Source organism: Pezoporus flaviventris, unplaced genomic scaffold (genome assembly GCF_033815535.1).
Source record: "Pezoporus flaviventris isolate CSIRO_AGI_PZ_B2104156 unplaced genomic scaffold, CSIRO_AGI_Pfla_v1 ptg000002l, whole genome shotgun sequence".
NCBI lineage: Eukaryota > Metazoa > Chordata > Aves > Psittaciformes > Psittacidae > Pezoporus > Pezoporus flaviventris.
The window spans coordinates 36,013,674-36,036,634 of NW_026892550.1; the positions used below are offsets into that span (position 1 = coordinate 36,013,674).

Genomic DNA, 22,961 nt, shown 5'->3' on the forward strand with positions numbered 1-22,961 from the left:
ACATGCGTAATCCACGAGCTGTATGCATGCATCAAGCCATGACAGCGGGTTACAGATTTTATGCATTACCATCTATTATAAATACTCACAGCATGCTTGTTATTTCAAATCAAATGTTTAAATAAGCACGGTTGTTCCCAACACTACTTAAAAAAATATCATAGCTAAATTAAGTTTTCCCTGGAAACAGAGTCATTCAGCATTTTATTTTGCAAAAAAATCCCCTGTCATTCTAATGTGCACCCTATTAACCACACAAGAGCAGGAACAGAGAGGCAAGACAAGGTAGCAAAGGTATTTTGAGCAAATAGTTTTGGCAAACAGGTCTGGTTAAACAAAGCAGCTGGTGTGGTTAGAAATACAGAGATTTTCAGGATAGAAGTACATGCAAGTTTTAGTGGATCAGTATTGACTTCAGGAAAAATGAGAAACGGTTAAGTGATTTAGTGATTACCGATACGGTTCAGTTTTTGTCTTTCTGCTTTCCTTCTCTCGCTTGGTCAAGGGAACCCTCTTCCACAGCATACTCCAATCCCACGCGCCTCTAGCAAACCCATCTTCGTCACCACCCCCTTGGGGCACAATCTTATAAGTGTTGCCATCTATGACATCTATAAGTGGCACAGTGCATGTGGTTCTGCAGGGTGGCGGATGGTGGCAGGGAAGATGTAGTTATGTGAAAGGACCCATGTGGCACGCGCGCATGGGTTGTAGTTCATGGGAAAAGAGGTGGGGGAGGGAAAAACGAAAGGGTTTAGACAATTATTCATTACAATTCACAGTATGTAAACAGCTCTTTTTACCGATAAGGCTCAGTTTTATGCTTTCGTTTGGACTTTTCCTTGTGGCTTAACGGAATTCGTTTCCACAGCAAACTCCAGTCCCATGCCCCTCTGGCAAAACCATCTTCATCCCCACCTTGTTGTGGCTCAATGGAATAATCATTTCCATCTATGTAATCTATTAGAGGTACAGTACATGCAGTTCTGAAACATTTATAGAAGGGAAAGAAAGAGCAAAATACAATTTCAGAAGAGTAATCTGTCTAATCTGCAATTAACACCATTAATTATTAAGCTTATGGAGCAGGGTATATGAAAAGTCACTTGTAAAGATACTACCAAAAAATGAAGCCTATTTTGGATTAACAAAAAAAGAAAAAAAAAAAAAAAAGGGATAGTCCTTTCTTTATGCTGCTTTAAGGGGTTGGGAATGCAGAAGAGTTAGGTCTGAAATGCTAATATATCAATTTATCGATAATTTTTCCTTTATGTGCACTTCTTGAAATTGGTCTTCTAATAAAGCACTGCAGGAGGCAACAGAGTAGCCCACAGGGTTCTCACAGTATTGTTATTTCCCATGATTTCTATTCATATCAGATCTTATCTGTCAACATGTATGGTAAGCTCTTAGCTTCTACTAGTATAAACATGGATTTTCACTATTCTATCCTATTCAACTGCTAACCTCTCAGGATGAAAAAAATATTACTGGTGCTCTCCTAGCAGCATTCTTCAGAGAATTTTTCCTGTTTGATTTGCAATATGTTGCTCATTGTGATCTGTCACATTCACAATATTCACCAAGGAAAAGACATTATCTTATTTTTCTCCCTGCTTTTCCAAATGAGTTTCCTGGTGACCAAACTTGGCGCATTTCCATCGTTTTAAGTCAAATCCTGTAAGATCGAAAAATCAGTTGGGGAAAAGAGAAACACTAACTCTGTGCCTTCTTTGAGGCAAAAGCAGCAGCATGCTGCACCCAGGGTTGGAAGAAAGCTGCTGAGCCCTGCCCTCTGGTGTCACGTACCCCAGCATCACTGGTCCTCCTGTAACTACTGCTTTTGACGGTGGTGCTGGAGAATGCCTCTAGAGATGCCTGTTCTCACCAGCCTCACTCATGCAGAACAGTAACACACATTTCATGAAAGCACACAAGCATTTCCACCTTCTTTCTAGTACCCTGGCCCAAATAGTTTTAAAGGCTGAGTTACAGCCTTTCAAATACACAAAACCCACCTGTTCATGAAAGTTCTGATAGTACAACAGGTTAACGTACAGCTTTTTTAGGATTAAGCAGTTATCTTATGCGTTAAAGAGTTTAAACAAGCACATAGTTTCCTAAACACACATTCCCCCGACCACACAAGCTAAGAGCACAGTAGCACACAGCAACAACAGCATTTCAACAGCTGGAAGAAGTGAAGCCCCTGGGGATTCCCCTCCTCTGTCACCTCTCTCAGATCCCACACACGCAGCACAGGCATTTCCACCGCTTGACTCCTAGCAAGCGCCTGGGCTTGTGGCAGACAGGCTCAAGCCCTGGCCTTGGTTCACTACAGACAATGCTCCAAAGTGCTCCAGAGAAAACAAATAAGACCACATTGCAAGACCAAAGAGGAGAAAGTTGTAAAATTCTTGAGACCACAGTGGCTTCAAATCCCCATTAAATCAAAACACTTAGTGCTGCTTTTCCTCTACCAAAAATAATAGTTTTGTTTAGTTCTATTGTTTGATCAGGCTCCTTATTCAGCCAGAACAGCACATTTTTATAACAGTCCCTCAGATCACTGCAAAAGACAATCATTGTCTTATATTTAATCTATACTAAGCAAAATATCCAGTATGCCTACTAAAATAAACTACCCAGAGATTCGTTTGCCTGACTATTTTCCTTCCTCCTCACATAGCTTTTATGCTGGAAGAAAATAAAATCATTATATAGCTAATACTGACATAGTTTGATATATATATGCATTGGTATAGATACAAAACATACTGACTATAGTTTGAAAAGTGAAGCTCGTTACTGTGACTTTTTCTTCCTAAGGGATCAGACACTGGAAATAACAGGAGAACATTACCTGTCCTTAGATATAGGAGCTATAAGTGGCGCATACCAATTAATTCCCACCTCACAATGGGCATCCAGGTAAACCAAAACCTTCAAAAGAAATAAGTAATGCAATTTATATTTCTGTATATGAAATCACGATGACTTAATTAAGCTTATTTACCCTGACATACTTTCATATTATAAACGAAAAAAACATTACATCAGTTAAATTAATCCCCCTGTAACTACCACCACCTCACCTCCCCTACCCACCGTCTGCCTTCCCCAAAGACAAGCCTTGTGTGTGAATTGGATCCTACCTGTCCAAGTTTAGCCTTCTGGGCTCCGATGCTCCTAGCTTGGATTAAACCTTCTCTCCTCTCATTTCGAAATACCTTTACAAGGCCATTCCACTGCTTAATATACTCATCCAGCCTCTCTTGTAAGTGCGCTATCAAGTAACAGAGAAAAAAAAAAATGGTGAGGTTTAATAATAAAGAGCTTTGTACTCCTGACACAACACAAATCAACCCTACTTAAAAGTATCTACAAACACTTAAGAGAATCTTTAATTCAACTGCTTGTACTACCACTCACAAAGCTCACAAAACAACTGCTTGTACTAAACCTGAAGATCTGAAGACTTGGAGCTCTGACTTCATGGCAAAGGTTTGTCTCTGGCACACTTACAAGAAAAAAGCAGCTGAAGCAGTTGGCCACACCACAGGGGAGCTGGGTGGACAGTTCCCAGTCACTTCAATAGATCGTATTGTGGCTTTCAGGTCATCTCTAGTATTTCAACCAGGCAGAGAAGTTTCTACACTTCAGCACATGACCTTTCCTTATCAGATAATGTCATGTGTACAGTTGAAGGTCCCACTTTTCAGTTAAATGTTTGTCCTCACTTTTTGTCTCACAAAAAATGATCTTGGTCTATTAAATCTGGAAACCTGAGACAGAAACCAACCATAGTCAAACTATTGCACTCCCTCACCTAGACCAGTTTCCTCTTGGGGCTGTGGTGGTCTTACGCTAATCTTCTAATGAAATAAAGAAAAAGAATAATTGGAGGGCCAGAACTGGAGTGAACAAACTATGTCTAATTATACTGATGAGACTGGAAACCTTTAGCCAAAGGGACTTGGTCAGTATAGGGCTGAGTAACCCCGTAAGAATCATGATGGGCTACGCTTAAATGGTTGCAGATTTGTATTTGCACATTGGTCTTTGCTGAACTAATCTGGAAACCACATTCCTACCACACAATTTGAAAAAAGGATCCTAGCCTTGCATAATATTGCACAGATGATTCTGTTGAGAAATCTCATAAAGGCAGAAGGGCTGGCGCTTGCTGTTTGAGGCTACGCTGATTTAGCTACTGGTGTTCATTTAACATCTATTTTTGTACTGAAAAGCTCAAAAGAATTGCCTACAGCTTCAGTTTCCCTCAGTCAGGAGTCAAACTAAGCCACCTCAGCTACAGCTGAGGCATCCATGCACTGGTCTGAACCAGCTCTGAGGGGCTGCTTAGAGGCCATGCCCCTGCTGATCTAAGAGGAGAGGGGATGTGCAGAGGTGGAAGGAGAAGGATGTCCCCTGTAGCAGCAGTAAACCATCAGCTTGCTTCAGCAGCAACATCTTTCTCACCCTGAAATGACTGAAGTCTGGAGTTTGCTGCAACTTACATGTCAGTATGTTTTATATTCTTGCTGACAGTATTGAAAAAAAATCTAGATTAAGCAAAACTGACATATAAATAATTGAAATGGAAATGTTGTTTTTTGGAAGTGTATTTTCCAAACTTGAAAATCCAGCAACTCTACCAAAGAACAATCTCTGAAACCACTATCTTTTAACACTCTTATTATCCCTCCTCTTCACCTCTATAAAAGAATAAATTTTCTCAACTGAAAGTTTTACATATACTCTTGTTTCCCATATGCATTTACAATCTCTTTTGTAAATCCTTGTGCATTAGGAAACCATCCAGGACACATAAATATCAAACTAGAGAGAGAACAATTTTATCACATATGCTGTATAGAATAACATGCCATGTAATATATATAGAATATGTGGTACGATAGCTGTGATATAAATTTTTATAGGATAAAATCAACAGAGTTATGAGGTCATACTGAAGTGGTACTAAGAGAATCTTTATACCACGCCATTATTTATTCTGCAAATTCCAAGTATGTGTTACAGAAGGACTGTCAGGAATGTTTTAAAGATTTAAAACCTGACTTTATTTCCAGCTCTCCTGCCTATGAAGCCAAATGTTTTAGTTATCAAATGTTCAGCTATGTAAGGCTCACAGGGAGCTGTAAAAACCTGTCATATTGGTTGTGTAAAGCTTTTCTACAGTACAAGTCTCAGGACTTTCCAGTCCATTATCTGAAACCGTGCCAGGGTTAGCAGCAAGTGCTATTTCCCACAGGAAAAGTGAATTTTCCCTCCTTCCCGTGTTACAAAGCCTGCATGACAGTAGTGTATAAAATCCCGATACTTTTACAGTCAGAAATACCGTTTGGCCAGTGTTAAATTTTGTTCACCTAGAACATGTATTTATGATATCTGTCAACAGCCTTACAACATTCTGTTTTTTGTTTAAAAATGTATATTTCACCTTTCAAAATATTATAACCACCGCTCTGGTCCCCCCTTGTTCCGGGGGTTCTCTCATGTCTCAGCACATGATTAAAGCATGAATCTACGATTTTTTCAAACCACGTCCTTTCTCCAAAATATCTCAGGCACTGCAGATTACAAGAAGGGGGGAGGAGGAAGGCAGCTTTTTTTCTCTTGACTCATGGATGTCAGTTTGTAGAAAAATAGCATCAGAAGTCCTCCCTAAAGCAGCTGCCCAAGTCCCCTGCACTGTAATACTATTCATGTGGGGCTCTCGGCTAACACAAAGCACTGATCAATGCTTCAGTTTCCCCACTACAAGCACTGTTAAGTTAATAAAAATACTGTTATGTGTTTACTCTCATTACATCCCCTTTGGTTATATTATGGGATGCTGCATCAGTGGGAAATATAAAGAAAAACCAAGTGAATGCAAAATGTAGACAAAGCCTTTAAAGGCTATTAGGAACACTGGCATTTACCTTGCAGTCAATCTTTACAGGTAGCATGGGCTACAAAAGTGAGCTGCACCAGCTAAGATATTGACTTCTATGCTCCAAAGCAATACTTCTATACCTCTAAAGCAAGCAAGCTGGTGTCTAAATGCATAACAAGTAGTTGTCAAAGACCTATATATACTACAGCAATTGTAGGGAGCTTCAGAATATCTGGTGGTGTGAATTCTCATTGCCCTTCCAGAGCAACTGTAGCCTCTACTCAGCTAGCATTCACAGCAAAATAAAGTGTTTTGATCACGAAACACAAGCAAAACTGAGGAAAAAGAGTCCCCATGAGCAGCAGTGTGGGCACACTGACACTGGTAGAAGCAGCTGCAACACTTCTTGGACTCTAACAAGCGTTAACACAGAGGTCTCCATTGAAAATATCAGAACTAGCATCATTCAACTATCTTGGTGTCATCTTGTTACTGTTCCCTTTGTGCTTTGACAAAGGAAAAAATGCTCCAGCAGAACTCAGCACACCTCTCTGCGCAGTTATCCGCGGTCAAACCCTGCTGTTTGCAGAAGAGATTAAGGAAGGGAGAGAGAGTGTTGCTTAGCAAAAAGAGTGCTCCCAACTGACTTTATACAAAGAATTATAATGAAAACGACGTTTTCCAAGCATTGGAACTGTTTGTCCCTGTGAGGCACAACATATATAAGCATCTATGCAGCTGTAACTCCCTTCTGATGAAAGAGGATTTCTCATAAAGGAGGACAGGCAAGGCTTTTTTATTAGCCAGCCTTTGGAAGTGTTTGCAACAGCTATGCTCCATTTTAATTTCGTATGGCTGGAGAAGGAGGTGGCTAAGAAATAAGGACAGTCACACTGAGTGTGAGAAAACATCTACTCAGTTCAGCATCTGCATCTCTCAACGTTGGTCTCAAAGAGTGCAAAATGCTCTTTGCTGGGTGGAAAGCCAGATATGAAGTGTGTAGTCTGAAAGCAGGTGGGGGAAGGAGAAAATCCTGTATCTGTGCTGTCAGCACTGCTTTTCTTTTGGCTGAAAAGGCAAAAAGCCACCAGCAGCTCTGGTGTGATTAAGAGTGTTTGTGTTTTGCAGCTCCTAACAACTGGAGATCTCTTCAGGAGGCTTGGCACGCTTCACAGCCTGTACTAGCTCATGGTTCTCTCTGTGGAGAAAGAAGTGGAGCAAGATTCTATTCCCTTGGCCATTTTTCATCTAAAATGCAATTTGAATTATTGAAATTAAGTTAATTATGTTTACCAAGTAATAGCCTAAGGCACTTTGAAGAACTATTATAGTGAAACAGTACAGTTGCAGCAAGGTGTTCAGAGCCATTCTAGTCCGTGCCTGTTTTCCAGTCAATCATACATGAGAAAACTGCATCTTGATCTTGTTTCACTGAATTTTCTGATTCACGAAAGCTACTTGGGAAAACGAAGCGTGGGAAATAGAGAAACAAGGATCTGCTGGAGGTTAGGTCCAGGCTAGTTGTATCTGCTAACCATTCATATATGAGCAGAAGGCATAAGTAAAGTTCTGTATTACAAAACAAATTTCTTGTAAAATCCTGCCTCTATTTAATAATTGTCATATACTGGAAAAACTGTAGTACAAGTTATGCCAGACAAACTCATTCCATGAATTACATATACATAGCACAGAGTCAGCTACCACTCATGTGAAACCCAAGTACTGAGTCCAATCATGAGTAAAAAGTCTGGTAATTTTTCTAGAGACCATCAGTGTCATAGTTATGTTATGCAGCTAACTCAGCCCTTGAATGGCTCTGAAGGAAAGCTGTGATCCCAGCTGAAAAGGAAAACACAGCACATGTCTGCTGACTGAATTATTAAAATTATATCCCTTAGGAGAGAAGATATTTTTGGTTTACAGTGTGCATGTATACCTAAGCCAAATTCCCAACAGCTGTTAAAGGATATAGGAGACTATAACGTAGCATTCAGTATCTTTATTAGACTAAGACAGATGTAGTTAAGTTTACAATACAGGTAACTGTTCCTCTCCTGTAAAAACAAACAGAAAATGATACCTACTTATCTACAGGTATGATGTAAAAATTAGCATACAATAACTACTTTTAACAGCAACTTACACTCATAAAAGGCAACCTCAAATATGTGATGAGTTCAGTCATAAAAGTTACAGTGTGTATACCTGCAGAAAACAGCTCCTGTGAAGCAGGAGTTGGGAGAAGATAAGATCACTTGATAAAACAGAGGGTTTTAGAACAGTCATCTGCTTTCCATGCCACTACCCAGTTCAGCTATTATAAAAACAAAGAGGAGGGTAAAGGGAACGCATCCTATGCTGATGACCAGTTCAAACTCGCCTGTGCTCCTAAAAGCCATGGTCATCACTGTCTAGAAGAGGCTATCATCCTCTTTTATTCAATATTAAAAGTTATGCTTTTATTTATGTATCTACTCTTTTTCTGAGTCAACTTCTATTCAAGAACTATACTGCAATAACATCTTGAAGAATGTACAGCTTTGATGCACTGTTTTTAAATTTGCTTAAACCAGACAGGCTTCATCTAATCAATTATCTATCTCTAGCATACCTCTTTCAGTTCTTCTTTGTATTGAGCCTTAATTAATGCTGAAAATATAACTATTAAAGGAAAAAAATCAGTGTGTGTTTATATTTGTAAGAATCAAATGTACGTAGGTACATCCTGGCTATAAAACAAGACCAGAATGTATATTACTAAGGAGGAGGAAAATCTCTGGACTTTTGAAAATGTTTAAAGGCAGAAATTAAAACACACTTAAAAGCCCCTGCCCCTGTAAGAAACAATAAACCCCTTAACATGATGTTTAATTGAATAAGATGTTGAAAATTAGAAACATAGTGAAAATGGATCAGAATAATTCAATAGTCTTAGATGTATTTTTATTATAGCAACACACACACCAAGAGGGAATCTGGATTCCTATATGGAATAAAGAAATTATGCCTAACAGGCTTAATAAACTCCTTCAATAACCTTGAACTACTTGTTTTCACAAGAGCAAAGAGAAGTACTAGCTATCCCAGCTTTCTACTATGTACTGCTCAACAACTGTGGTAGAGAGCCCTCCACAAATCCTGTATTTCAATCAGCTGAATACACACGAAGGATTGCCACCTTTATGAAAGCAGTTCATTGGAAAAGAGCTTTCCCTTCATTGAAAAATGAAAGGACTGTGAAGAAACAACTTTTCTTGCAGTCAACTCAATCCGTGACAGGTAATAAATCAAAAGAAAACTATGTAAAGAAAAGGATAAGTTTCTTTTTCTACAAGTAGTGTGTTAATATTCAAAATATACCTTTGTTGCTAAAATCATCAATCAGCACGATTTCTGCCAAGTATTTCCTGGGTGTTCTTTTAATGACACTGTGGACTGTCCTCATGAGTGTGGACCATCCTTCATTGTGGAAGACAATGACAACGCTGGAGGTGAGCAGGTTATCATCATAATGCCAGTATTTGCATCTGTAAAAAGATTTGATTTGATTAGTTTTGACATTGTGATTTACAGAACTGCTTAACAACTCTTCAATGAAGATTTCATTTGGACAAAGATGAAGAGAAACAGGATATAGCAGGTAATGAGGCTTAAATGCATCACAGAGGTATGAGGCCCAAAGAGCAACTTTCTTCCCAGCCAGTGAGCCTTCTTCCCCTCCTGAAAGGCAGGATGGAGCTGGTGAACAAAACCACCTGCCTCAATAGCTACATACTTCCGGTAGGTGACTGGCATTGCATGGACCACATGAGAGAAGAGATTCAGAGCAGCCCTGTGGAGAAGGACTTGGGGGTGTTGGTTGATGAGAAAATGAACGTGAGCTGGCAGTGTGCGCTTGGAGCCCAGAAAGCCAACCATATCCTGGGCTGCATCAAAAGGAGCGTGACCAGCAGGTCGAAGGAGGTGATCCTGCCCCTCTGCTCTGCTCTCGTGAGACCTCACTTGGAGTATTGTGTGCAGTTCTGGTGTCCTCAACATAAAAAGGGCATGGAACTGTTGGAACAAGTCCAGAGAAGGGCCATGAGGATGATCAGGGGACTGGAGCACCTCCCGTATGAAGACAGGCTGAGAAAGTTGGGGCTGTTCAGCTTGGAGAAGGCTGCATGGAGACCTCATAGCAGCCTTCCAGTATCTGAAGGGGGCCTACAAGGATGCTGGGGAGGGACTTCATTAGGGACTGTAGTGATAGAACAAGGGGTAATGGGTTAAAACTTAAACAGGGGAAATTGATATTGGATATAAGGAAGAAGTTCTTTACAGTAAGGGTGGTGAGGCACTGGAATGGGTTGCCCAGGGAGGTTGTGAATGCTCCATCCCTGGCAGTGTTCAAGGCCAGGTTGGGCAGAGCCTTGGGTGACATGGTTTAGTGTGAGGTGTCCCTGCCCATGACAGGGGGGTTGGAACTAGATGATCTTAAGGTCCTTTCCAACCCTAACGATTCTATGATTCTAACTCATCAAATGCACGAATGGACATTCAAGTAACAGGTTCAATCAACCATGTATCTGGCTATAATATACATGTTTCCAGCAGTCAGATCACAATTGCATAAACTGAATCGCAAGAGTAGTGTCAGTGTCAGAAAGAGTAACATAAGAAATGTAGCTATTGTCTATGTTCATTCCTACTAAATCTTTTTAATTTAAGCATCAGTATTGGTGCGTTCCAGCTTGGTGTGCCATGAAAAGCCCTTCTTTGTCCATTCAAAACATGACGAATTTCAACTTCACTGTAGACCTGGGCTCAGGTCTTTTTTCCTGAGGGATTACAGGATTATTTAGAAACAAGCAATATAAGTGATTCAGTACACACTTTCCAGTATTCATTAATCACATTTATCAACAATGCATTTAATTTGCAATTGTAATGTCCATTTCCTCAACTGCATCCCTAAATGAGACTGTCATAGTCTTCCTAATTACAACCAGTCCCAATATTTCCTTACCTGGAATTTCCCTACCTTATCACTAGCCTGTTTCTTACCTATGATAACAGAATTCCTATCACCAAACCCAGAGACATAGCAGTTTTGATTTCAATGGGGAAAAGACTTCTTTTTTTAATCTTTCAGATTAAGAGAGAGAATCTAGAGAGAATCTGAATTTTCAATACTTTCTTGTACTAAGAAAATATTATTGACAAATGAAACATTTTAAACTTATGGGTGCATAGACTTCCACAGTTATAACTCTGTATAGACAATAAAATCCTCAAATGCCCAGAAACATTGCTGTGTTTGAAAAGAAATTATCTTAATCACCAGAAATCAGAAGAACTGCTGAAATTAAATTAAATTTAATGTGGCAAGAACTCCTATAACAGCTCTATAGGAGTATTTAGCTTATTGTCAGGAAACAGCATTAATATGTATTTCACACTCCTCCCCCACAAAAAAAGAAACTAATTGGTAGAAACATACTATTAATTTCAGTTCTGTAGGAAAGGAAAATTACAGAATCAAAATAGTCTATGACTAAGTCCAATATAATAAGGTATTTCTTCTCTTACGCATGCTGTAAGCAGTCTTTGAAACAGGACGATCACTGCAAGTACAGTTTGCTGACTAAAATTCTCCAGTTCAATTGTTTTTTTTGTCTGAAGTAGTCAAGTTAATCATATTTATAAGCCACAAATATATGAGTGCTAGACTGACTGTTTAAAATGCACAGTTAAGGCCACTGATGCCTGCCTTCCACAGATCCCTCTCAAAAGATTTCGGCTGATTACAGATTGCAGTACTTCCAATCAGTAGCGCAAGCATTTAAGGTATTATAATTTAGCCATCTGCAGAGATAAAATGGATATGCTACCTAGGTGTGCTAAGTTGGCTGTGCAATAGAGAGGTTTTCCGTTATATGTTTAATAACAGGCTAATAACTGTGTTGCCTTACATATATATTTACCTGGATTAATTTTGGTGATACAGTTACATTAAAATGCTGGAAAATGGGGTGTTAAATATTTAAAGTCAGCATGCCAGATGAATGCCATTCAAGAGTTCCAGGTAAAAAGTAGTGGAAATTAATAGCATCTTTTGCCTCAAAGGAGAAGGTGATATCTGGTCCAGGTTGCACTCTGTCACTGACCTGTAACTTCAGTGGTTTATCTAGGAAATCACTCTGCTCTCCAACTAAAAAGGCAGCAACCACATTTCAGACTGCCTTCAACAACAGAAACAAAGCAAACACTGCAAGAAACCTCAAAGCTTTTGGTTGCTTATTTCTTCCACTTCCTGCAGTGTAGTTTAGTCATATTTAGGAACAAAAGAGTGAAGAGCATAAAAATGAAAGACAGTAAGTTTAAAAAGCCAAACTTCTTACAAAAGCCTGAACTGAATAACCCATCTGTGTGCAATTTATAAGCATTTTTTGATCCGTATTTAATACATTTTAAAAACATAAAACCAGAGGTCTAGACAGGCTTTTTTTTGCTACATATCCAACTTAATCTCCTCGAATCTGTCAGCACGTTTTACTTTTTAAACTTGAAAAATCATGTGTTGCTAAATGTGCCATTTGCAAGCCATAAAAGCACTACATTTATACCTGCAGTAAGATCATACTTTTAGGTTTTTTCCAAAGGCTTTATTTCACTTACTGGACAGTCCACAGACTGACTCACCAAGCCAGTAAGCTCCAATAGACTGCAGCAACCCCTATGCACTACCTTGCCTCTCATTCTGCATTGAGAAGTAGAGATCTGAGACACTGTAATTGTTTTAGATATGTGCAACGAATAAATATTTTAATTTCTGCATCGATTTTTCCAAAGAAACGTGAATGTTGCTCAAGTATTTCAGTGACAAAAATCCGGATCCTCCGCTATCGTTTCCTTCACACCCACAGAGAAGGAAGCAGGGAAGAGCCTTTCTTCAGTGGAGCAGCACTGACACCCAGTGGTTGGCAAATCAAATACCAAGAGGCCGTAAAAGTTTTTTTCTTGTGTTTAAAGCCGAATTTTACAGTACCAGCTTCCCTGTAAATTTTAGGCACCAGAAGAGGAAAATAAAAAGCCTAGACTTCCAGCCTCATGCTTCAGTTCTAAAAACTAGGGTCAAGTAGGTATGGATATCCAGGAAAAAGCTGCAAGCTACTGAAAATTGTCATGGGCAAAGTACAAAAGGGTTTGTGATAAAAACGATTTAAATATGTTTCAACCTCTAGCTTCCTCCCCTGGGTGCTGTCCTGCCCATATACGTGTGCCCACAGCACAGTGTCTTATCAGATGTAATCTGCAGGCCAGCTGTGGTGATATGCTTTGAACCAAACTGATGAACAAACTCACAAAAATGTATCTGAATTCTTATGTTATAGCTAAGAGAGCAGCACATTGCAGCAGGTGTGCAGGAATGACAGGGTAGAATCCTTAAGCTAGTCTTTCCTCTAGACACTTCACATCACTTTTCCTGACCCCTGTAAAGAGTTACTGTATAGGGCAAGAAGAAGCAGGCGTGCACGGATCTGTGAAGAGCTGGCATCACCTCGTGAGGGTGCTCAGGGGTGAAAGGAAGCAACATCTTCAGATCAGTCCATGAATAAAAACTTCCTGTCCCCAAATTAGCACTGGTATCACTGAACAAAGAAATGGAGTGACTCATCACTGGAGCGAGAAGAAACCTTTTTAAAGATACTGTGGTGATTTAATGGAGAAAGAGGGCGAGTAACATTTCTTCTCACTATTAGCCTGCATACTTAAGATGTGAATTAGTCCTACTTTCTCACTACCCCGGGAGGGAACAGCACTGTTGGAGGCTGCGTCACACCAATGTCCCTGTCCCTTACTTGCAAAGTTGTGCATTAGCCACAGCAGGAGAGGACCGCTTTTGTAGGGACCCCTCCCCACAAGAAGCTGGACATCTGAGCTGGAGCCCTCCTTGGATTGAGGAAACTTCTGCTCTTACAGCTCTGTACTCTCTTTATTAGCTTGCTCTTACTGATGTCCAAAGGCCCACAAATGTGATTATGGGTGCATGCTCCAAGGACTGGATGACCCTACAGCCTCCGTGTTAGCAACCACTAAGAGTTGTTAATGGGGAGGATGTAGGGTTGCAAATATATGCTCAAATTTCCTCAAGGTAACAAAAGCACAGGCTCGAGGCTGCTTTTCCTGGAAGAGTAATCCAGCCATCAAACAAAAAAGCAAAAGTGAACCTCAACAGCAATTTAAGGGTGAGCCCTAGTCAGATACTTAGAGGGCAGTCTGAGATCTTGAGACAACAAAAGTGCTTCCCATGACATCCTGAATTCCTCCCTTCTCTAGTTATACCAGCACCTAAGATCATAGAAAAGTAATACGTGCAACCAGCTCTATAACCTGATACAATCTTTATCAGGTCAACTTGTGAATTAAGTTTAGTTAGCTGAATTCTTTAACCGAGTTGTTCTGATGGGGTGGTCTTGCTTAGCATGAGTAGTTGCTTAGCATGGGTACCTGCAGTTGCTGGAGCCTTAGGCTGCAACTACTTCTGCTTAGTTATGTAAATGAAAGCTTGAGGCCAATGCAAATTAGAATATAAAGCAGATACATCCTTAGTAAGGAGCAATAACTGGAGAGATAAGAAGGCATTCACCACTGCAAAAGAATTCAATGGCAGACAAGAATATCCCAGACCAAAGCCAAGAGCCATGTGCAAGGCCCATAAACAATGTGAGCTGGTCAAGTGTGTAGAATGTAAGGGTATAAACCCCCAAGAACTTCTTTGTTCTGGGTCCCTCACTGAAGGCATCAGTTCAAGCTGTGCCTATTCCTGCACCAGTCAAACTATTATACTATTTTCTAAGATTCTGACATCTGAGACTCTGCTGTGGGATACAAACTTTAACAAACTATCAAACTAGCGCTGTCACTTACCAAAGGTACACCAGTCCCCTCTCTGGATTTTAAAGCACTGTACCTCTGTGCTCGGACCAAAATGCAGTAGCAGATTCCTCTGGGGTAGCAGGCAGATGATACTGCATTCCTGTAGCAGCTCTAGCAGCCAACTCCTAAGAAGCTCAAGTCAGCCATTTCAAGCTGAGAGCCCTGAATCAGTACAAAGCTGAAGGTCTTAAATTAGCATTTATCCTGAAATTGTAGCTAACATTAAACAGAATCTCTCTTCTCCATTAGTATAAAACTGTTCACAATTTCAATTAGTATTTTATTTCATGTTTAAAATGGTATGAGATTCATAGTGATATCAATTAGCACCTATTGGTAATTGCTTTACAATGTAGGCATTTTTCTCACTCTTTGAGAGGCTCTAGTAGTAGCAGAGCCCCAGAATAAGTTAGGAGCTCTGTTTTCATTTGCAGCTCCCTTTTCTAGCAAGCTCTGACAAAGAGAGAGTCATTCAGCAGACAGCATGCTGTTTATATCCTTCAATACTGAATTCAGGGCTGCTTATTATTTTAAATCATCAATTTATTATGACTACTGCAGCAAACTGCATCTACCCCTTAGGAAGATGGATGAGAGGTTCTTTCACAAGACACCAACAGTGTGCTCATCTACATGGCTGGCATCATTAAGGTTCTGGCTGAGACCGGCTGCTTCATGTCTGCAAGTTAGAGGGATTGTTGCCTAAGCCTAGAGTAGAAAGAAACAGATTACAGAACTGGGCAGTTCTTTGTTAAGATATAACCAAGTGAATCTAATGTTCATACTAAATTTGTTACTTATGAAGCCTTACAGGGTATTTTTATGCACCATCAATATCAATGTAAGGTTATAGTAATCAGCTTACAAAACAGGGGTTCTGAAGGAGAAGTGCAGTGACAATCCAAAGACAGTTTGATCAGCTGAATAATTTATATATTTTCCCCCTTCAGCAAACAGCAGCAAAACCTCTACTACACACAACCTACCAGCTTAAACCTACACTGAAACATAGTATTCAGCTACTTTTACATTAGCTACAAGCATTGTCTATTTCCAATCCTGAAACAGCCTGCAAAACATTTTGTTATTAATGCACCTGGAAGCATAAGCTACATCTCCTGTCATACATCTGAAAGTGCCATCATCCAATTCAGACCAAGAGACCCAACATTAGGGCTGATGGGAAAGTTGAAGGAATAGGTTTTGCATTTCTATTTTTGATCACAGAATTCTTGCCCGTGGTATCACTTGCCCAACACTGACAAAGTTGAAGCAATAAACACCACAGGGCAGGAGAGCTGCGGCAGCTTCCTTAGGGAAGGGAAAACCCCATTCTAGAGAGGAGTCAAAGCCCTCTTTCCTGTTTTGGTTTAAAGTGGTGCAGTACCTCCCAGTGCATCTCCAGCCCTTCTGCAGCACTGTCACGTACCAGGCACTCCTGCAGGGAGGAGATGGTGCAAGTGGATCACTTGTCACCAACGTAGGACACTGCTGCGAGTTAGCTGCATGAGAGCAGCTTGCTGTGATGCACTCCCTCTCCCCTCTGAAGGGGCTAGGGCAGTGTCCTCAGAGAACACTGGTAAAAGGAAACACATCAAGCCATAACTAGTTCCCACCTCAACGGAGAAATTATGAGAATTGCCAAATGCAGCAGACTGTTGCTTATGTAAAGCTCAAAAGAGTCCACTTTGTGCATAATTCTGTATTTATCAAACACTGTCCGGTTTTATCCAATATTGTAAATAAAAGGCTAGAAGGAAGCTTAGGGTAATGGGCTCAGTCCCACAGAAATGCTTTCTTTCCACCATGTCTTGCTCATCAGATATTAAACCTTGAATCTCCTGCCCATGCTCAGCTTACTTACATTATAACTTACATCATGCAAGTTTATTTAAATGCTGTCTAAGTTCTGGTTAACAGGAACAAAACAGAGCACTTGTAAGTTCATTTGATTTATTTTGTTTCACATTCAGATTACAGCTCATTTAACAGAATGCTTCCTCCCTTTGCCTCAAAATTTCTATGACGCAAGACAGCACCTGGAGGGTTACATGAGCAGCGGCAGGAAACCTCTCAGGCTTTTCTCTGCCCTCTACTACCAAGTCGAGGTTTAAGGCAGAATTTAAACATACTCCAGGGTGCTGCACTATACATTTCTATTGAGCAAGAGGTCCTGGTCAGAGCTTGATCCTCTCATTTCAGATGTGCACACAAGAGGTAAGAAAATCCAACTACAGTTAATACACCTGGTGTTTCTATCAACTTCCTCATACTTTTTGGGTGAATCATTTATCTGCTGAAACTTATAATCTGAAACGCTAGCAGCCAAAGCTAAAAAGACACAGGATCCATCTTCAGTGTAGTTTTCACTGCTGGGACCTTAAACATTAACAGAAAATGCTTGGTTTTGCTTTAAGGCCAATGCCTGGAATTCAAATCCTTCCTGACCACAAGGAGACGCTCTGACAATACGTGGCTAATACTTTAAACACTTTTTTTCCTCCAGGAGCCTTGCCAGCAGTCAGGCAGCTGATAACCTGCAGTGGAAAGCCAGCTTTCCTGATTTAGTGTGACCACTATAATTCACCTGCTTCTCAAACCCAGCTCTTGACTGAAGCACACAAAGATTTATGTATGTACCATAAAATTAGTTTTCTTGGTTACAGAAGAGTTCCAGTGTATTATGCGGCACTTGAATAAAAGGTTTTCCCAAGGTACCTTGTGAAATGAAACCAAGTCCCTAATGCTCCATTGCCAGTCACATAGATACCAACAGTAATTGCTGAAATATTCTTCATACACCAGTATCAAATATGTAATTTGCACAGTGCTATAATTAAGGAACTAATGACATTCCTGAAGAAAGGAGGGTCCACTCCAGAGCTTTGCTATTCAACCTCCTTAGCTATGACAAGATTGACTGGACAACTAACTACTTACTGAAAGGAACATATTAAATTCATGTTATTTGCCCACTGTAAAAAGACCATCCATTTTTAATGAGCAGCTAAGATTTATCTGCCTTATTTCATACCCAGAGTAATTGCATATGACTAGAGATTTCAGTATTTTTTCAACTCAAGTATAGCGTCAGAAGTTTGCTATATAACTTGATTTCTTTTATAGCATTCAGACTGACTAAAGGGCTCAAGCTGTCACCATCAAACTACAATAGCAGAATATCTTTAGTAACACCTCTCTGCTTTACTAACACACAGCTTTGCATGTGTGTATTCTTGGAAGTCTATTTTTGGCAAGAATTCCCTCCACTGCTTCTACTAAAAATAATAACAATAAATAATACTAAAAATAATAATAATAATTAAAAAAGGCCCTTCAAAATGACAATTTTAAAAACCAAGCCAATTCTTATTTCCTTGCAATTTATTTTATAAGATGCCATGAGCTTCAAAACCAGTTGTCTAAAAATACATTTCTGTACACAAGGAGCATCATATTCAAACAAGGAAGAGTTATTTTTCCAGATTTTTCAACAAAAGCTTGTTGCCAGTTGTTCTGTTTGAAGTAAAAAGGTGACCTATGGCAACAAATCCAATTATTCGAGGATGAATTTGTGTGGCCCAGGGGACATTCCTTGTAAAAGCAGTAATGTCATTAAAAAGAAAAAGTCAAACTAGATAAGCCATGGAAGGAAAACACACTTAAAAATATTTATTTTGCCATGATCAGACTGACAGACATGTGTGGGTGATACAGCTGAAATGTTGGCTCATGCTGGCCATCAGACGGTATTTCAGTATTGTCATACTGAAAACCAAAAAAAAATATCCAGTAAGAGTTTAATTTGTCTCATGCCATAAACATTCACAGAGTCATGATGCTTCTGCTCCCAGTTAAACTACTCAGAATGAAATTCTTCCAACATTTGTCAAAAGAAGCTGTCAAAAAAAACCTGTCTTAAATACAGTCGCGAGACGAATACTCTGGGTCAGTAAGAATAATTCGTAAGGAAGTTGCCCATGGATTGGATAAAAACAGCATATCAAGCCTGAGCAAAGCACATTGAGCACTGAGCCCTTCTACAGCCAGTACAGTTAATTACCCTGGTATGAAATGTAATCAACAGTATGAACAACCCTGGCTGAAGGGGTGCAATGTAAATTAGTTAATAGGACAAACAGGGAGTTTCACAGAGCATCACTTACAGTACACTTTAAGAGAATGCTTCCCGATTTAAACTTCAATAAAAAGTGCAATAAGTGTGACCCAAACCCAGCAAAATATATCAATAGAAATGCCAGATGTGGATTGAAATGTTTCATTAACTTCATAAAGGAAAACCTGCATTACTTCTCAGTGTTACTGAGATAAAAGAAACTACAAGACACTAGTGCAACTATGGTATTGTAGATATGTAATATTTAGAAATACCGAATAGAGATTCTCTGGAACAACCAGAAAGCATCTTGTTAGAGCCTCACACTCGCAGTCATCGGTGGTTTTGTACTTCAAGCAGTTTTCACTCCTTTTTTTCACTCTGTCATAGGGAAACCATTATTTAAATGTTTCCCAAGAACTGCCATGATTTCAGGTGTCACAACTTGGCCATAGAGGGCCTGTTTTGAGAACAACCTCGCCAAAACACAGTAATGGTCCATCCCCACATGCAGTAAGTCAAACAGGCGTGGCAGAAAACCCACTTGGCTGTACTAAGACCTTCTGATGGATCTCCAATGCAAAAAACGAAGAGCAGGGAAGGTAGATGCATGGATTGGCTACCCAGGAGGAGTACAGAAATATTGGCTGAGTACATGCAGAGAGAATTAAAGGCAAAACTCTGATGGAGTTGACATCTGTGAGACAGGAAGGGCTTGCAGGCAAAAGACTAAAGAAAACATGAATTTACAGCTGAATGAGATGCAACTTTGTGCCAAAGGACACAGAAAGGACTGAGCCACTCAACACCCAATTTCCGTGTCTTTTCTTGCAAGGTTTGCGGTCACGCATCTTCCATGTCTAGTGGCAAAGTCTGTGGAAGTGAAGGAATATCCATCATAGAAGGAAGGGTTGGTGAGGGACCATTTCACTGGACATATCACAGCAAATGGGATAAACACAGCACAAATTCATTGGACTGGTTGGGCTGTACCAGAGGGTGCTGAGGGAGCTTGTGTGGTCACACTCTGCCAATTTTACAAGTTTCTGGTACTTGACTGTGAACAGAGGACTAGAAAAGACAAATGCCATGCCCACCTTCAAGAAGGATCCAGGGAACTATAGCCAGGCAGCTTAATCTTAGCCCCTGGAAAGATGGCCACTGGAAGACATTTCCAAGTGGATGAAGAAGGTGAGTTGGAATAGCCAACATGGTTTTACCATGGCCATGATCCTGACTGTGAAAAAATTTCCAACTCAAAATTAATACTTTCTGCCCCAACAAACCAGCTATTAACAACAGCCATTGGGAATAAAAAGCATAAGACTATGTCCTACAAGAATCCATTTAGGATAATGACATAAAAAGCAAAATGCAGTTTGACTCTGCCTCCTTTTAAAAGGAGGCCAACACACAATGTCAGTATGGGATTTGCATTAATGTATTTTTCAGCATACTGAGATTATTATACAACACTTGCTGCTCCGACAGTCATGCAGCAGGACTTCCATGAGAATGCAGGAAAGAACATTATTCACTGATTTGACATGACAACCACAGACTTCAAGCAATTTGACTTCTAAGAGTGATAATCACTTCATGTAGGTCTCTTTAAACCTGTTGATTTGGAGGAGTATCACAGTATGCTAGAGATTGGAAGGGACCTCAAAAGATCATCTAGTCCTATCCCCCTGCCGGAGCAGGAACACCTAGATAATGTTACACAGGAATGTGTCCAGGTGAGTTTTGAATGTCTCCAGGGAAGGAGACACCACAACCTCCCTGGGCAGCCTGTTCCAGGGTTCCGTCACCCTCACCCCGAAGAAGTTTTTTCTCAAGTTTAAGTGGAGCCTCTTGTGTTCCAGTTTGTACCCATTACCCCTTGTCCTATCATTGTTTGCCACTGAGTAGAGCCTGGCTCCATCTTCGTGACACTCCCCCTTTATATATTTATAGACACTAATAAGGTCACCCCTCAATCTCCTCCAAACTATAGAGACCCAGCTCCCTCAGTCTTTCCTCATAAGGGAGATGCTCCACTCCCTTAATCATCTTCGTTGCCCTGCGCTGGACTCTTTCCAGCAGCTCCCTGTCCTTCTTGAACTGAGGGGCCCAGAACTGGACACAATATTCCAGATGCGGTCTCACCAGGGCAGAGTAGAGGGGAAGGAGGACCTCTCTCGACCTACTAACCACCCCCCTTCTAATACACCCCAGGATGCCACTGGCCTTCTTGGCCACAAGGGCACAGTGGTGGCTCATGGTCATCCTGTCGTCCACTAGGACCCCCAGGTCCCTCTCCCCTACACTGCTCTCTAACAGGTCGTTTCCCAACCTATACTGGAACCTGGGGTTGTTCCTGCCCAGATGCAGGACTCTACACTTTCCCTTGTTATATTTCATCAAGTTATTCCCTGCCCAACTCTCCAGCCTGTCCAGGTCTCGCTGGATGGCAGCACAGCCTTCTGGCGTGTCAGCCACTCCTCCCAGCTTAGTGTCACCAGCAAACTTGCTGATAGTACACTCAATTCCCTCATCTAAATCGTTGATGAATATATTAAATAATACTGGACCCAGTACTGACCCTAATTTTGTAATTTTGCAGCAGGTCGCTTCAGTTACGCTTTTACCCACAGCTCCAAATGCAACAGCCCCCTTGGCCACCACTGTGCCTGCTTTGTCTGCAAACTTTAGATATGCCATGGAAAGTAATAGAACAGACTGGAAGAAGCAGATGAGAGGCCTGGCCCAAGGACTCATTCAACATCTCACACCCTCAGTCATGGAGCTGAGAGGGTATGGACATGGTTTATTTTTGTGTGTGTGTATGTGAGGTTCTGCTCTCTTTCCCCCCAGATGGAAAGAGGAAGAAAATAGCTGGATGTACCAAATTTCCAGGAAATATAGGGAGGGGTGGGGGAAGGAAGGGTAGAGGGAGAGTAGTTTCAGTGCCTGGATGAGAAGACAGCATGCTCTGAATTCATTTGTACATTGTGAAATTTTTGGAACTGATTAACTGTATCAGGAAAAAAATTATAGCAGCCTAAAGGGGACCTACAGGAAATCTGGGAAGGGTCCTTTTATAAGAGCAAATAGTGATAAGACAAGGGGGAATGGCTTTAAAGTGAAAAAGGATAAACAATTAACTATAAAGAAGTTCCTTCCTGTGAGAGTGATGACACACTGAACAGATTGCCCAGAGAAATTGCTGCTGCCCCATCCCTGGCAGTGTTCAAGGACAGGCTGGACAGGGCTTGGAGCAACCTGGTCTAGTGGCAGATGTCTTTGGACTGTCTGTGGCAGCGGGTTGGATCTAGATGATCTTGAAGGTCCCTTCAAATCCAAACCATTCTATCACTTCATGATTCTCCAAAACCAGAAGTAGATTACCAGAGCTTAAATGTGCTAGGGTTTGTCTAGTATGAAGATAAGGGGAAGCCATCAACACAACCACACAGAAGTACCAGCTGCCCAAGCAGGACTCAGTACCTGCAACGTGTATGGAAAAATCAGAGAACCTGACAGGACAGAAGATGCAGGAAGCTTCTACTGCCTCAGGGGCCACAATAAATATAAACTGTGCTCCAGACATTACTGTTCCAGGCATCACTAATTAGCGATTCCACAGAGGGCAGTACATCAGAGAACCCACAACAGAAGCAGCACATTGAGTCCTCAGTGGACAATGCAGAGCTCATCTGAAGACACCTATGTTGGACCACACTCTAGTTGTGGCCACAACACACTGAAGTTCTAATGCCATAAGAGGTGGCCCAGCAACATCTCCTTTTGAAAAGGGGAACTGTAAAGAAGTAAGTTGGGCTTATTGAAAAGATAAGCTAAGGGTAAAATGCCTTCAGGTTGCCTGGAGCTTTTTCAAAGATACCACATTAAGAAGCTGAGAGTTTTTATCGTTAATCATAAAAAAAAAGCCTCAACAGGAACTAGGGAAAGCCAGCATGATTAAAAAACAGATGCTTTTAGACAGACATTCTTTAAAAGCACAGGGTGGCATTCAAA

At 40.7% G+C, this 22,961-nt stretch overlaps 1 protein-coding gene across 2 annotated transcripts in view; it reads right to left on the reverse strand.

The window, feature by feature from the left end:
• GALNT7 (polypeptide N-acetylgalactosaminyltransferase 7) overlaps window positions 1-22,961 on the reverse strand; it is a 76,190-nt gene that overhangs the window by 14,233 nt on the left and 38,996 nt on the right. Inside the window, exons 3-6 of one of the 2 annotated variants that reach the window (XM_061475040.1) lie at window positions 9,266-9,432; window positions 3,156-3,286; window positions 2,864-2,943; window positions 804-986 (exon numbers count right to left, since the gene is read on the reverse strand). In XM_061475040.1, the coding sequence (XP_061331024.1) occupies window positions 804-986; window positions 2,864-2,943; window positions 3,156-3,286; window positions 9,266-9,432 (561 nt within the window). Of the gene's footprint in view, window positions 1-454; window positions 638-803; window positions 987-2,863; window positions 2,944-3,155; window positions 3,287-9,265; window positions 9,433-22,961 lie in introns of both variants that reach the window. The other variant, XM_061475034.1, reaches the window with a different exon arrangement.